This window comes from Nomia melanderi, chromosome 3 (assembly GCF_051020985.1).
Source record: "Nomia melanderi isolate GNS246 chromosome 3, iyNomMela1, whole genome shotgun sequence".
NCBI classification, from domain to species: Eukaryota; Metazoa; Arthropoda; class Insecta; order Hymenoptera; family Halictidae; genus Nomia; species Nomia melanderi.
In genome coordinates this window covers 7,379,295-7,394,333 of record NC_135001.1, presented here as the reverse complement: position 1 = coordinate 7,394,333, position 15,039 = coordinate 7,379,295, and the positions used below count along the sequence as shown (strand labels likewise).

General features: G+C 39.6%; 1 protein-coding gene across 14 annotated transcripts in view; it reads left to right on the top strand.

Moving 5' to 3' along the window:
• Nucleotides 1–15,039, top strand: part of LOC116431418 (glycogen synthase kinase-3 beta) — a 106,419-nt gene that overhangs the window by 72,204 nt on the left and 19,176 nt on the right. For 5 of the 14 annotated variants that reach the window (XM_076365921.1, XM_076365920.1, XM_076365923.1 and 2 more), the window contains 7 exons: nt 2,520–2,731; nt 4,287–4,370; nt 5,108–5,146; nt 5,677–5,787; nt 6,597–6,834; nt 6,906–7,099; nt 10,393–10,690. In XM_076365921.1, the coding sequence (XP_076222036.1) occupies nt 2,520–2,731; nt 4,287–4,370; nt 5,108–5,146; nt 5,677–5,787; nt 6,597–6,834; nt 6,906–7,099; nt 10,393–10,690 (1,176 nt within the window). The remainder of the gene's footprint in view (nt 1–2,519; nt 2,732–4,286; nt 4,371–5,107; nt 5,147–5,676; nt 5,788–6,596; nt 6,835–6,905; nt 7,100–10,392; nt 10,691–15,039) is intronic. The other 9 variants (XM_076365922.1, XM_076365924.1, XM_076365925.1 and 6 more) reach the window with 5 other exon arrangements.

The following is a 15,039-nucleotide window of genomic DNA, read 5'->3' as shown; positions in this document are numbered from 1 at the left end:
TTTTGCGTTACGAGTATAGTCGTCACGAAGGAATGGCAATTCTTTGTGTTACGACGTATATACTCATCATCGCTTGATTTTTGCGACGCAGTTTTACACGTTCGCTACCAGCGTTTGTTTCGGTGGCGATTCTCTCAATTATATTTTATTCAATTCAATAAATCTAAACAAACTATTGAAGCAAATTAAGCTAAAACCAGTCATTGAATCCCTAAATGTAATTTCGTAGTTTATAGCTTTAACTAACTATATCTATAAAATATCTTATATTTTACATAAAGCAAATAAAATTAGATTGCTCCTGTCACAAATATGTGACGCTGGTAGCGAACGCGTTAAGGCAACACAGATAACTGGTTAACGTTGACCGCTCGATCGACATTCGTCAAATTACTGATGCAATCAGATTTCCTGTGGAAACGAGAACTAAAAAGTCCAGTTTTTACACAGAGATCGGTACTCAATTGTCTTGCATCTTGCATCTTGGTTCATTGCACGTGTCACTGAGAAAATGAATTTTTGCGTCGTCCATATATCTAGCGGCACGTGAAAATATGAATTGCGACAACGTGCCAGCCACTCGAGGATTTTTAATTTGATTCGATAAAAATTGCTATCGTTCGTTGCGTGCGAAATTAAAATGAAAGACCACTTTACTGTTATCGGTGCTTAACGTTCAACGATAACGATGCGTATCCGTGATGAACAGAAAATTCCTTTAGTTCTTTTGCGAACGACTCGCGACGAAGCGATTCCTGCTGTTGTTGTTGTTTCGAAAACAGTCGTAGATGTATTGACCTCAATGTTATTTAGGTATCTTTTCGATGGAATTTGTTATATATTATAATCATACTCAGACTGTACATTTTAAAGGTTACTTACATTGTCAAAACTATAGGAAATATTTACTACACCCGGTGTGCTGTTTCCATCGTTCCACTACGTACAGTAAGGTGAATCATGTCGAGTTAGTATTCTAATTGCAGTGACTAATGGTTCTAAGAACTATCGAGATCCTGTCATCTTTGACATGTTGCACTTTCATAAAGTGATACGATCAAAAATACTCGTCGATTCTTCCGCGTGTATTTTTAAACTTCGAGTTTCCACAGACTTCTGTTGTCTCAACGTCCTTATCAGACCTAATACGAATCATATATATATATATACTCATCGAGTAGCCTCAATCGAGAATAAAGAAGCTTAAGCTTCTGAAAAGATTCTTGCAAAGTCATCTACTTAAAGCTACCGAGAAAATATTCGCATTAAACAATAAAGTTTCATTATTCTGTCTGACCATTCGGGGATTGAACCCCTTGCGTCCTCTCGGTCAGATCAACTACTTGAGATTACCACTGAAAAGATCCTTTCATCGGTAAATCCATGAAAAGACTAATTCATAGGTAGTTCCAGATGCTCTAAACTGTCTATCACTCGCGTCGTACCAACGGATATAATTGAAACTCTTCTGCAATGAAGAAAAGAATAATTTCACAGATACTTGCGTTATTCAGAGAAATTAGGTACAAAGAGATACAAGAAAATGTGCTCAGATTAAAAATTGAAACTCTTTAAAGTAGACTTTCATAAATTTTATTCCATGTTCAACCTTTCGCGGAGTTAAACATCGATATCTCTTTATATTGAATGTTTAACCCCACAAAAGGTTAAACATGGAATAAAATGTACGAAAGTCTACTTTAACACGTTGTGTGCCAATGGGGGTCACCGGTGACCTCCAATCAAATCGACCTACTATAGTTCGTTCAATTAAACGGTGAATATTCGAAAATATTTCTATATTATAAATAATGCCACCTACTGCGGTAACGATCAGCTAGATGGACATACAATTATAATAATGCAATTGAATCGAATGATTTAGTATTTGATTTTTTCCATTTTGTGTATTTTGCGGCATCAAACTGTACGGCATTCAACGTGTTAACCCCTTGGCCTATGATTTCTTTCTCAACTCTGATCGATACGGCTACTTTGTCATTAATAATTTATTGGAAAAAGAGACAAATTCTAAGCACATGTTATGCCTATATTTCCTTTTAAGTATAATAGTTGATTACAGAGAAATAATATTTACTTTGAATTCGAATTAACTAAGTAATATATATATATATATATATATATATTTGTTGAATCATGTTGAAAATCTTCACTACGAGTCTCACTCGTTGTTGTAGGACAAGGGGTTAAAGAGTTTTAATTTTCATGTTGAACAAATTTCCTTGTATCTCTTTGCACTTAATTTCTCTGGATAACGCAAGTAATCTTCGATATCTCTGTATATTCTAAGTCTATCGTTTGAAAATCGAGAGAACGGTGTAGGAAATGTTTCCCAGTTGGCGATAGTAAGGAGGTGGAGTGGTCCGTAATTAGCTTATGGTTATTTTGTAAGTGTTTCCCGCTGTCCGCAACACACGAGTCCCCGAAGTAAACCGCTTGATCTTGCTCCCGTTAGCCCTTATACTTAAATCTACCCTGGTACTATTGCTGTACTCTAGCGTTGAGCTTCAATCTAGCCAGCAAGGATAGCAGCAAGGTGACGACCGTGGTGGCAACCCCCGGCGTTGGTCCAGACCGCCCCCTAGAAGTTGCCTACACAGACACAAAAGTAATCGGTAATGGCAGCTTCGGCGTTGTCTACCAAGCAAAACTCTGTGATACGGGAGAGATGGTCGCCATCAAGAAGGTTCTCCAGGACAAGCGATTCAAGGTAACGCTAGACAAATTTTCATTGACCATTGAGCACATCAGAATGAATTATATTTAACTGAATAATAAAATTAAATTATAACCCTAGATAGCTGAACTTAAATCAGTACTACTCTGTAGGTAAACGTTTCACTCATAGGCTATGAGTTAGAGACATGCTTATTTTTATGTTCCTTCTATTTATTTCGAACAAAGTAGCACAACTTGAGATACGTATTATTAGTTTTTAATTGAATAATATAAAAGCGCTGAAAGGTGACGTTTAAATGTCCTTTCGTGCAGAAATGTACAATTATGATTAAGGGTAGAAACTGAGCTGATTTAAGTTCAGATAGTTTAATTAATTAAATGTTATAAACGTTGAAATAATAATTAATCAAATAGACAGAGTATTTAGATAAATGTTTAGATGTCAAGGGTTAACCTAATACATTGATATTTAATCTAATCGAGTCTATTATGTTTAACTCTTATTCCAGGGGTCTCTAGAAAGAGTTTTTGCTGAATGTTTTTGGATTAATTAAAGCCACTAACGTTAATAAGTAATAGTTAATGCCGTTAATAACATTATGGTGGTAATATACACATAATCCAAGAACATCTTGTAAATACCTTCTTTTCTCGAGAACTCAGGAATAGGAAGGATCAGTATTATTCCAAGTCATTCAATTAACGAACTAAATCAACACTACATTTACTCATTACTTTCTCTTCTATTTCATCTGAAACTAATATTCCAATCTCGACCGAGCCTCTCTTCATCAAAATTTCTTCACTCATTTCATTTCCAGTTTATCGCAATTCATCTTCAGCAGAACTTCATTAGTGTAAAGCTACAGATTTAGGCTTTATTTTTATCTTCCGCGGATCACCGCGAATCATCAATCAAGTTATTCAGTTCCTTATCTTATCGAGAGATTATTCCGATTTCTCATTTCACTGAAAACGAAATTTTCTCGGTGTAATTCGTTCGGACTAGAGTTACTCAAGAATTTCAACTTTTTATGGTCGAAATGCGTACAGAATCTGCGTTGCAATGATTTTTTAATTGGAATAAAGTACAATGAGAAATTACGCCTCGGGGATTATACCTGTTCGATGTGAAAATTCAACGGATTCGCGATTCGGCTGTTCGAAGAACGATAATCTCGAGATTGTAATTCAGTCGATCCTCAGTGTTAACACTAACTGTACCGGAAACCGGTCAAATGGCCGATTTTAAAATTCTGCGTTTTCTTTTGTTCATTGAACTTTCTATCAATTCCTATATTGTCTAATTAATTTGTTTTCCAATGTTCATCCTCCCTTTTGCTTCTGTTTCTATTAAAAAACATTTATCATCTAATTTGTTTATTTTGTAGCTGGTTATTTAACTAGTTACAGTAGGAAAAGTGCCGGTATGATTAGTGTTAAACATAATTCAATGCTAACGAGACGAGCAAGGAAAAGAAATGAACTTTAGTGTCTCGATAAGAGGAACGTTCGTCGAAGGGGATAAGGGAGAGAACGTGAGATCCGCTAACCGTATTCTTTTTTTTCGTCTGTTGTATTTACAGAACAGAGAATTGCAGATCATGCGGCGTCTCGAGCACTGCAACATCGTGAAACTAAAATATTTCTTCTACTCTAGTGGTGAAAAGGTGATTATGCAATTTTATCCGTATGATCCGACAACAACCGACCGAAAGTTTACCGACTCATCGGAAATGCGATCCGTTAGTTTGTTCCTAGAGTTACGAAGGGTGTCTCGTAATTCGCTGACAAAGGAGTCCGTTTTCCCTTTCGTTCCGCGTTTGCCCGCGAGCTGATCGAACGCGCCGACTTGGACTCGTGCGATCTTATAAATAAAACTCCTAATCTATTTCGGTATTCTTCACTTGACACCGGAACTGCTATACCGGTCGAAACAAGTTTTCCTAATGTTTTTGTTGTCCGATCACTGGCAACCGTTAATAACGTTAAATATCGAAGATTGTTTCATATATTATCATATCGTTTAATTCAAATGAATGTTTCAGTTATATTACGATTAATATCAGTGAAAGTCAAGATTCTAATTTGATAATTTTTATAAGAATACATTAATCGTTTGATAAATTCGAAGGCTACGGCGTTAATATTCACGCGCAGTTCTGTATTACGAGACACCCGTCACACAAACGTGCACAACTTCTTCCGTCTACTCGTAGATGACAAGTGCTCACGACCTATTCAAAGTAACCGAAAAAAGAAACGAAAACAAACAAAGACGAACGAAAACGAAAGAAAATGAACAGACAGTAAACTTTTCTCTTTCGCATTGAAATTCTATAAGCTCCGACTCCGAGTGCAATACGTATTAGTTTAATGCATGCGGCATTGTTGTGTTATTTTGTAGAACATCTTAAACGCAACTAATCCAGTTTTTCATGTGGACGTAAGTGAAAAGCGTACCCTGTAGTTTTGAGAAAAGTCCTTTTGAGAAACACTTAGGCAAGTTCTGCTTCACAAACTAGTCACGGCTCGCGTGTGCCCGCGTGTGTGTGTCTGTGAAAGAGCGAGAGAGGAGACAAAGAGATAATTAATTCGTTGATTAATGATACACGACATTGTTTCGCCTGAATGACGCCACGGCGATCCGATATGTTAGTTCTATTCGAGATACTCTCAGTACAGTAGTGAACGCAGCTTCGCTAGTTCTAGGCAGAATGTCTTTATCGAACAGTGTGTTCTCGGTTCAAAGGTATTTCTTTGCACGCATCGATTTCGCCCGATGGGAATTGATGACGATCGATTCTGTATCTAGCAACGGAGCCTCGACGGGACTCGATCCTCGTCGATTCCCATTGGGGCACCATCGCTGGATACTTTGATCGCTAACAGATACTTAAGTGCCTTTGAGACGACACACCCTGCGAGTACCATTGATGAGACCGGTTTAATATTAATTCGTTGACTTTCTTTAAGAAGGACGAGGTTTATCTGAATCTAGTCCTGGAATACATACCCGAAACCGTGTACAAAGTCGCTCGACATTATAGCAAAAGCAAGCAGACGATACCCATCAGCTTCATCAAGGTAAGATTCATCGTCTTCCCCTACAATATTCTTTCGAACGGGATTAGTCGACTGTTCAAGGTCACTGTGGCTTCCACAATGCCTCATCCCCACTCAGCATCTTCGAGGCCTAGTGGTAGGAGGCTTGACCTTGAACAGGCAACTGATTCTATACCTAGCGCTGGATAAAATAATATTTCAAAGTACGTAAATTGTTTACTTTACAATCGCGCGTCTATCGTTCGAAAAATACACTGTTCTTTAAATTTGATTAAACTTTTATATAAATATAATACAGTTTCTATCCACTTTCCTTTATTTCTAAGACATAAAGAAAAAAATTCAACCCTCCGCGATCGCCAAAATGGCTTTGACATTCAACGCCGTAGGCTACAAACGAATAATTTCATTATTCAAACACGTTCCCTTTTCTAGTATTTCATATGTCGATGTATAGTTCGGAAGTTCAACAAATTCTCGGCCGCAGGTTAACACGTTGGATGCTATGGGGTCATCGGTGACCTCAACCAAATCGAATTACTATAATTCATTCCAATAAACGATGATTATTTGAAAACTTTTCTATATTACAATACCATCTAATGCAGTGACATTCGACAAGATAAACCTGCAACAAGTAATTCAGTTACATCAGTTGATGTTACATTTTCATTTTGTATATTTCTCTCGACAAAATCGTACGGCACTCAACGTGTTAACATCTCCCTCGATATTCAAAGCACAATTTTCCTCGATGTTTTACCCAGCTTATAGTCATATTGCAAACTGAACGAATGATAAACTAACTGGTATCTCCGTGATCGTTCCAGCTGTACATGTATCAACTGTTCCGTTCCCTGGCGTACATCCACTCCCTGGGGATCTGCCACAGGGACATCAAGCCCCAGAATTTATTGCTGGATCCAGAAACCGGGGTGCTGAAGCTGTGCGACTTCGGCTCGGCCAAGCATCTCGTAAGGGGAGAGCCTAACGTCTCCTACATATGCAGCCGCTACTATCGCGCGCCCGAACTGATCTTTGGTGCTATTGACTACACTACAAAAATTGGTACGTTTACAAACGTATGGCACGGTCAAACTTACATTATATAATGAAGAAATTTCCCGCCACTTCTGCAGACGTGTGGAGCGCTGGTTGCGTACTGGCAGAGCTGCTGCTCGGCCAGCCGATATTCCCCGGTGACAGCGGCGTCGATCAGCTGGTTGAGATCATCAAGGTTCTGGGCACACCGACCCGCGATCAGATACGTGAAATGAACCCCAACTATACCGAATTCAAATTCCCACAGATTAAGTCGCATCCCTGGCAAAAGGTAGCCTATTATCTACAGCTAACTTTACTTTAGACGAACGTGCAAAGTACATATATACACGGTGTTCCGCGACTCATGGTCAACCGATTAGAAGGTCATTCTACATGTAAAAATGAGTCGACAAAATACAATAAAATTTGTTCCCGCGAGTCTTCGTTTTCGAGAAAATCGTGGAAAAAGTGGAAAGTTTACTCGGTACCTGTACACTCGGTGCATGTCGACTTTATGCATCTCGCTGTACACTCCTGTTTTGATTTTTATTTGCATTTAAAGATATAGTAATGACAAAGTGCGGATACCGCTCTTGATACAAACGTGAAGCGACACTCAAATTATTCTCGCACGCTCCAAGTGCGAGAATCATATCCGTATGTTCACTATTCGAATAAGCTGCCACATTGAGAAACTGTTAGATACTGAATGATTATACAGCTAATAGAATAGCACGAACAATAAACTATCAACCGACTTCATTACTATATCTTCAAATACAAATAAGAATCAAAACAAGACTGTCTAGTGAGATGCACAAAGTCGACTTGTACCGAGTGTATACGTACCGAGTAAATTTTCGACCTCGATTTTCTCGAAAACGAAGACTCGTAGGAAAAAAATTTTATTCTATTTTTTCGACTCACTTTTACATGTAGAATGTCCTCCTAATTGTTTGACTATGAGTTTCGGGACACCCTGTACACCCTGCACACACACACACACACACACAAACACACACGCACGCACGCACGCACGCACACACACACACACATACACACACACACACACACACACACACACACACACACACATATGTATATATATATATTCGTAACACAACGTGATAATGCAAGCCTCCCTTGTGTAGCCGTTATGTGTCAGGCTGTCCGAAGGGAACGTTTGTTCTATGTATCTTTCCAATTTGTCACCGGCTGTCGTTCTCTCTTGAGTTTTCTACTTTTCTTTTTCTCTTCTTAATTTATTCGTGTGCACATTACTCTCTCATCGTTCTTCGTGACTAAAGAGCAGCCGTGTGAGAGTGGGAGGATCATGTTAAGTTCGTCGCAGGGGATTCTGGAGCTTTCTTGAAGCCCTGTGGAACTTGACGCGACCCTCGGCATGTTGTGGTTGATTGTAATCTGTTTCTTGGAGAAAGACGATTGGGGTATACTGTGTACATCCGATAGTTGTTTATTTTATTTCAGTGTTTAATGTGATTTTGTTAGGTTATGTGAATTCAGTTTTCAGTACAGTTTTGTTGGTTTACTTTATTTGAATTTTTAGTAAGAGTAAAAATAATTTGCACCCTTTTGATTAAGGGTAGCATAGTGTCTGATAGTTTACCTCAAGTTCCTTCTGTTAAGAAGCGGAGTATAGTTAACCGTGTTTGCATGAGAACGGAGAAGCTGTTTCCGGATGGTAAGGGCTGCGTGCAGTCTCTCGTTCCTTCTAACTGAACACGGTCTTGCTACACCTGTCGCTATAATCACATTTCATCAATACATGTACTCGTGGTTACAGTTTATGCTTCAACGAATGAGTGGACTAAAGTGTTCCACGGAGCACCAAAAGATTAGAGTAAGTGGTCCCTGTTGAACACACGGTGTTTCTTATATTATATGGCTGGCGAATTATTCCTATTTTATTTAATTTTTCTTTCACTTTCTTTCTTTCTTTCTTTCTTTATTTATTTATTTATTTATTTATTTTTTCATTTCTTTATTTCTATTGGCCCAACACAACTAACCAAATGTTAACAAACTTTTCAGCGTCTGAACGGTTACATAGGACATGTGCAATTACCGCTAATCGATCCGTCGAACGGAAGACGACCAACCGAAATAAAGAGACCTTCATTCGATCATTTTCTTCGCATCATGCGCATAAATCATTCACTTCTCGCCAAATCATATATTCTTCTTTCTTACACTGTCCACCCATCGTCGCGTTCCGTCTCCCGTTTACTCTCCTCTTTATCTTGTGTCTCACGCATCACCGCATCGCGTCTAACTTGGAACTAACCGTGAGTCTGCTCATGAAGCGACATGTTGTGATTCACACAAACCATCGACGTGTATATCACTTACTCTAATGTTCTGGTGGTAATCGAAGTCTGTATTTTCCAGTGTTTAAAAACGAACCTATGCAAAAGTCAATGTTAATCCGTTGTTTGCGAGAGTGACGAACGATTGCCTGTGTACGTTTGCGATCATACGACACCTCGGTTTATTGATCCATCGTGTCACGTTTTTGTGTTCAACGTCGGTTGCGGAACATGTAAATGGTTTTTCGCGGCAAATCCATTCGTTCGAACGATATTTTACCATTATCTTTCGACGAACAGTACATACAGATTGATGGCTTATTGCCAGATTTATGTCATCAAACCTCACACCGGAATAATAATTTTTAAATTATACATTTCATGTTACTAATATAACTCTGGTTGTTGAGTATGTTTAACAATTTCTTTTTCTTCTTCTACCTCTTTTTTTTTCTTTTTTCGTTAAGGGGATCGTCTCGTGTCCCCCAATCAGAAACTCATTCATCCCCGAAGCGCTTTTCTGTACTAAACTCTAAAAAATACAAGATTAACAAGTGTCGTGGGAGCACCCCTTAATGCACATGTTGAGTCATCTAAAATTAGGACCTAAAATATCTTCGTCGCTTCTTAGGGTGCAAACGATTTGCATGGAAGGAACATTCGAAGGAGCTAAGATTATGAGCAAGACATTTTCCTAAAAATCATATTCTCCTAGATATCAATATTATCTATATCTCCCTATGAAGACATAATAATAAACATACACGATTGCGTCCAAGGAGACATGACCGTTCTAGATATATATATATATATATATATATATATATATATATATATATATATATATATTCTAGATAATCTATGAGAAAAATATCTTCATCATAATTGTAGCCCCTCAGATTCCACGTATGTTCCACAAATCTTTCAGCATGATGAAAAGCAACGAAGGTATCAGGTTCTGTTCTGAGATGACTCGCCCAATACAGAAGAGTCCATTCACGCGAGTCATTCCATTCATCTAAAACAGCAAGGACAGATCAGAGAGAGCATCCTCAACGAGCCAGCATAACGTCTAATTCCATGAACCTCGAGCAGACTTTTTATCTGAAAAAGCGTCGCTACCGTTTTACCGCTTGCTCAACACGATTCCGAGAGTCGTGGGTTGCCAATGCTAGTCTTTACTTATCCGCGCAGAAGTACTTCGCCCGGCGGTGGATTGTACGGTGACGATTAAAACGGTCTGACTGATTTGCAGGTGTTCAGGGCACGCACGCCCCAGGAAGCGATGGAGCTGGTTGCTCGGCTGCTGGAGTACACGCCCTCGTTACGGATGACGCCATTGCAGGCGTGCGCCCATCCGTTCTTCAACGAGCTGCGGGAGCAGGGCAAGCGGTTACCGAATGGCCGGGAGCTGCCGCCGTTGTTCGACTTTACAGAGCAAGAGCTGCGAATTCAGCCGGCTCTGAACTCGATCCTAATACCGAAGTATATGCAGTCTTCGGACAATCCTGGAGGCCAATTGGAATCCACGAGTGCTGCCGCGGGGGCTAGCGGTAACTCTAGTGATAATAACGTCAACACCAACACACCATCCACCACACAAAATACAGACCCCAGCCAATCGAATATGGCTTAAGCTACTTTATTTTTTAACAAACATGAAAAACGTTGCAAAAAGCAAAGGAACCGATAACACGGAACCGAGAGGGGAGAAAAGAATTCACGTGTTTAGAGCTAGCCTTACGGTGGGCGCGAACCGTATGGGAAAAAGAAAGAATGACGGATCTTCTGAGGAGGATGTCCCCCGCCCCCAAAAAATACCCCTTACTTGCAACCCCCCACTCAGTCCCCCCCCCTCAGGAAAGAAAACTATACTCCAGAACACACCTCCCGTACAACCCCCCGCCCCCCCCCCCCCTTGTAAATTGAACTCAATGCAGTGGCGATACGGAGTGGTCCTTAAGCTTTGTTCGCTTGAATATTATTAAACGAAGATTTCAAAGAAAAATGAAAACGATGATTCTCTCCCTTATAAACGGGGTTAGCTATTACGGACACGAGTACGTATATAAAACAGTGGCGTTGTCGCGAACGCTTGATTGCCACCAATATTGCCAAGTTGAATTCAATGTATATATATTATAGGAAACTGGCCCGTAACCTCTTTAAACGATAATTGCTAAAATGGAAAAAAAAGCAGAAAAGCGAAGTTTTCTAGTTGAAAATGTGTAATCTAAATAATGTCTAGTAGCGCATTAACGTCGCTTGCGTCGTCATTTTATTGAAAGGAAACACTCGCACACATGCAGTGACACACACACACACACACGCGCGCGCGCGCGCGCGCACATACACGCGCGCACGCACGCACGCACAAAACCACCACCACCGCGAAAACAGGCTTGATTGGTGCCCCAACGAAGGTCGACGGAGAAATGAATGATGATGATAATGATGATGATGATAACGATCGCTACACTCTCGGCTCGCAAGACGTTTCACTCGCCAAGACTGAAAACTTGCGTCTGTTTTTTCTTTTTCGTTTTCTTTTCTTCGCCGTGCGTACACTCGAACGACGAGACGACGATTAGAATTATTATTATTATTATTATTATTATTATTATTATTATTATTATTATTAATATTATTATTATTATTATTATTAATATTATTAATATTATTATTGTAATGTACCGGTCCGTGTTTCGTCCCAAGCGGAATAAACCTGTATGTGGAACATCCGGACATCTCCTTGCGCTCAGATTCGAAGCAGTGTCGGAGGGACAGGGAGGCGAACACATTGTACTCATGAAACATACACACGACACACAGAGCAATTTGCGTGCACAATCTGTATTTATCGTAAGACATGTTCCGCGTTGCGGAAGGCGCCATTACTGCTACCGCTGCTGGCTGTTGGCAGTGTACACCGGCATCACGAAAACAGAATTTAGAGGATTAAAATTAAAAAAAAAAAATGTGCGGCCAGGGAAACTCCCATTGATGAAACGTGATCTAACACCCGAAGAAAACATGTCTTCGCCGTGCCTGTTCACAGTCGTATCATCATTCGATTCGCGTGTCTCAGCCCCTGACACTGCGCTGTTTCAAGTTACCTTCCAGCGCAGTTCCAACGTTGACGCTAGAGCTACCGAGTGGATCAAAATGAACAATTCCTGATTACTTTTTTTAGAATTACTGAAGAGACAGAAGCTTTCGTTACGAAGTAATAAATAAGCTGGTTTCGAGATACGTTAACTGCAATATACGACAACCGAAATCTCGATAAATATTGTATGTTCCATAGGAATAAAGAAAAGCCAATTTGACCGATCAGTAGTTCTACTGTTAAACGTTTACAACCCAAAATATTCTCTACACTCGGGTTCGACTAAATTTTTCACCCTTCGCGACGAACTTCCATGCAACTTTGCGGAGCGATTTATTTTTTAAGCTACACACACATCAACTTACACTCACACATGTACACACATACACGAACAACGGACGAGGTGTGGAACAAACTTAACGCTGGAAGGAAAGGGTCTCATCTCATGATTATTTCTTTCCTTCTTTTTTTTTTTTTTAAGAAGTATTTTGAATAATAGATCAGTTGATTGTAAGCGTAGAGGATGCTCGACAATTAATTTCTTTACGAGATCTGTACCCGGCGATGGCATGAACATTCGAGGAGTTTCGTTGGGTTTGTTCCACGCCTCGTCGCCGGAGCGTTTACACGAGAGATTGTTATCCAACTTCGATTGTTCGACGACTTTTCAAACTGTTATCATCCGCGCGAGATGCTTTGTACGCGATTGCAGAGTTAAAAAGAATCGCTTCACGTGCGCGCGCGCCGTATGTCCGAAGCGCCAGTCCACGGGGCTCGATTTCCGATAATCCACTTTTGCGCACAGTATTCTCTCCTTGCGTGCTACCTTTTTTTCGATTGATTTGACGAACCTTTAAATTTAATTTAAGCAACATGTCGCTTTTCCTTGAAGAAGATATTATTTCAGGAATAAGATGAAACATAAAACTGTACAATATAAACTGTGGATTTTATGCATCTCTATGCATTTTAGACAATCGTATACATTCTTCCAAAACTCAGTGTAAAGCAAGAAGTTTAATAAACTGTTATAAGATTTTTCTTTCTTCTTTTTCTTTTTTTTTTTAGACCTTAGCAATAATCTGAATACAAGAATCAGATGTTCAATGGTTTCCAATGTCTTTGTATTGATCCTTGGACACTTTTGTTCCCTTGAATGTTCAGCGATAAATAAAGTCCACAGTCTGGTAACAGATGAGATGAGAATACTGTAGTCAATGAGCCAGAACCACGGGTTCACTCCGGGCAACGTGGACCTTGAAATTGGGACGTATATAAATATAACGAGTTTGTACAGAATGGAACGAAACGTTTGCACTTTGCTATCGTAGCGTGACTCTATACCTTCAACTCGATGTAGATTGTAGTGAAGAAACTGCCACAAAATTCCTCTTGCCCTTGAAAGAAAGAGTTAAGATTTTGTATTGTGTCATTGTATCTTACTCATCGCGGAGGCAAATAGTCTCAAAGGAACTATAAATAAAAAGTGAATAGTTTTCTTGTAAATCGTTGTTGCATTTCGTATGAGAAAGTAAAGGAACACAATATCAAGTGTTCTTTTCGATAATCAGTGTCAATCGCATTCTCCTAAGGGACGGAATATAGTATCAGAAAGTTCAACAGCAATTTACAAGGAAACCATTCATCTTTGACCCATGGTTCCCTTAAGACTATCTGCCTCCGCGACAAGTAGAATACGATGGCGTAATAAAAAATGTCAACTCTCATTTTTCAAGAGCAAATGGAATTTTACGGCAGCGTCTTTACCACAATCTACATGAAACCGAGGTTGTAGAATAACACTACGACAGCATGCAAACATTTCGTTTCACCCTGTGCAGCTGGAGCTTCGGACATGCGTGCGACCTAGAGCCATCCATAATACACACATCTACATATCATTGCGTCGCGGAGAAGCGTAGAACGATGGCTACCGACGGAAAGGAACAAGTCTAGTACCGGTTCCGTTCCATTTTTTTGTTGTCCTCGAGAAAGAGACGAACATGTTCGCGGGGTATTAAACGGGAAAGGAGAGAAATGAAACGATGCAGTGACGGGACGCTAAAATAAAAGAAGATAGACGTTTGAGAGAGGAAGGGAGGAATCGAAAGGGAAGCGTGAGCGAGTGGACGATAGAGAGAGAGAAAGAGAGAGTGTGAGATTGACGGTGAGCGGGAGAGGGTGAGAGGGAGAGAGAGAGACAAGACGAGAACGAGGCAAGAATGCGTGCGCGTGTGTGAGAAATAGAGCGGGAGGTCTTAGTATTCGTTTTAGAGTTTTATGAATGTTGATGAGATATATGTGTATATATATATACACATATAACTTAAGTTTTAAACAATTAACCACGTTTCTTGTTCAGTAATCTTACCTCATTACTAGGAGAAACCATGTGAATTTATTTCTTTCATCCTCACAACCCGACGTGAGATTTGTGTAAATCTGTTTTTTTTCTTTTTCTTCTTTTTCTTCTTTTTCTTCTTCTTCATCTTCTTTGTCTTCTCCTTTTCGTTTTATTTTGCTCTATCTTTTCCATTCTTTTTTTTTTTTATACGGACCGATAACACGATTCTCACGAGAAAACGAAAAAAGAGTCTTCTTCTTGTTTCCTTTTTCGTTTCTTTTCTTTGTTCGCGTGAGAGAGAGCGAGAGAAAGAGAGAGAGAAAGGAAGAGAAACAGGGAGTGACAGAGAGATTTCGCTAAGAGCTGCCGATCACAAACTCATTTTTAGTTTCCGACACATTCTTCACACTCCGACCCTTCTCCTTGAAACGCATCTCAAACACGCGTTA